Raw genomic sequence first — 1766 nt, forward strand, 5'->3', positions numbered from 1 at the left:
AAAAAACATTGAACACATGACGAAAAATTAAACTAAACTACGTATCCCTTTCTCGCAGAAAGCCCTCAGCCATGGCCAGTGCCCTCCTGCACCGCTGCCGCCTTCTCCTGTGCCGCTGCCACACGCCGTGCTGCAGAAGCGATGCGGGTGGTTGATTTTTCATCTCCCACAGCACCTGCGATGAATCGTCATGGTGTAAATGTTTAAGTGAGCTGCCGGTAAACCCTTAACCATCTCGTGGCTGGAAGCTGCTCCTGCTGCCAAGAATTGCAACGGGCACAACAACTTCCCCTCAGTTGAAGATCAACTGGCCTGATGGCATCCTATGAAAGTGGGAAGCTTTGTGTAGAAGCTATGCCCTCCTCGTGCGGACCTACAAACATTTGTTGAAACTGCTCTTTATTAATGTCCTCAAATGCATCTCTCACCATGAAAGAGCCCCAGGGCTAACCAACCTTTTGCCCGGCAGTTTATCATTGCAGATACCCGATACCATGCCCTCAATACAATGCATGGTTCTTGTTTACAACCCAAGTTGGTTTCAGTCATCATAATAGAACATGGAGAATGCTTATGCCCCTTATGTAAAATGTAAACAAAGGGTCTACTCACCTTGAGCACCTTGTCGCCCTGCTCAAGGTTCCAGTCCTGCACTCAATAAAGCACTAAGTTCTCAGATGCTTGCGTGTTACTGTGTCACTGCCATCTACAGCCGCTTCAGTGGCCTCCACATCCATTTCCACTGCAGCAGTGGGAAGATTCGCCTGCTGGAAAGTGTAGTAAGCATGATCTTTCAGAAAGTGGGTATTCGTTACTCTGGCTATTTTGCAACCTTAAGTACTAAACATCTGCGAAAATGTTCTGCAGCTATTCAGTGGTCATTGATGTCATGTATTACCATTTTAGTGCATGCACTTGCCCGCAGTCATTGCGTGTTTTATGATAAATTAATACCCCTTGTACTGCAAGGGCTGCAAACTGAGATTTTAGTTAAACCTACCCACTTTTGATTACTTTCTCGTGTGCTTTATTCCCGTTTAACAAGGTTCCGCTAAAGGCACCCCTTCAGATATCAAACTCTGTCATGGTACCGCTCAGGAACCCGTGATACTGCGGCGGCAGAGTGCTTGCCTGTTGATAGGTGAGACCAAAAACGCCACTGAAGCGTGTCATTCCAGTCAACTGTAGAACTCGGCCGCGGAAGCCAGGCAGCCAACCCCCTACAGTGCCCCTGGAAATATACACTAATGTCACAGAACAAATTGCCCGTGCCATTCGACGGTCACTCACGTTTGTGCGTCTCTGATGGCGGCGGTGTCACGGCGGGCCTCGTGCACCGGCCTGCGCCACCAAGCCTGCCATTCCTGCGCAGGCACTTCATGGTTCAGCGCGTCGCTGAGCTCTTGCCACCGGTCGGTGATAGTGACGCCGTGCCGCAGCTCGATGGCATTCGCCACGAGCTGGGGATGTTCGTCCATAAAGGCGAGCACCAGCGTGCGCTGAGCCTCAGATAACGCCGATGAGCCGCTGCTGCTGTTGACTACAGGTACAGTTGACCTCCGCCACGATTGCGCTCGACTGAGCCAACAACTTTGAAAGTTGCGCCGTTTAGGTTCGTATAGTGAAGGAGATATGAAAACAGTAACTGCTTGAAACGGGGTTGTACTTAGCGCCACCACGTACCGTCCCGCTAAATTTAGCGTTATTTCATAACAATAACAAAAAAAATACGTTTATATTGTGCCGTATTCCTTAATAAACGTTTG

General features: G+C 49.3%; 1 protein-coding gene across 1 annotated transcript; it reads right to left on the reverse strand.

Moving 5' to 3' along the window:
* Positions 1–382: 382 nt before the first annotated feature.
* Positions 383–1481, reverse strand: LOC142814712 (uncharacterized). Its single transcript, XM_075893907.1, has 2 exons — positions 1291–1481; positions 383–1231 (listed from the first exon to the last, which is right to left on the reverse strand). Exons 1-2 carry the CDS (start codon positions 1476–1478, stop codon positions 1066–1068), a joined length of 354 nt encoding a protein of 117 aa, XP_075750022.1. The 5' UTR covers positions 1479–1481; the 3' UTR covers positions 383–1065.
* Between the last annotated feature and the right edge of the window lie 285 nt (positions 1482–1766).

The sequence above is a fragment of the Rhipicephalus microplus genome, chromosome 4 (assembly GCF_043290135.1).
Source record: "Rhipicephalus microplus isolate Deutch F79 chromosome 4, USDA_Rmic, whole genome shotgun sequence".
In the NCBI taxonomy this organism is placed as follows: Eukaryota; Metazoa; Arthropoda; class Arachnida; order Ixodida; family Ixodidae; genus Rhipicephalus; species Rhipicephalus microplus.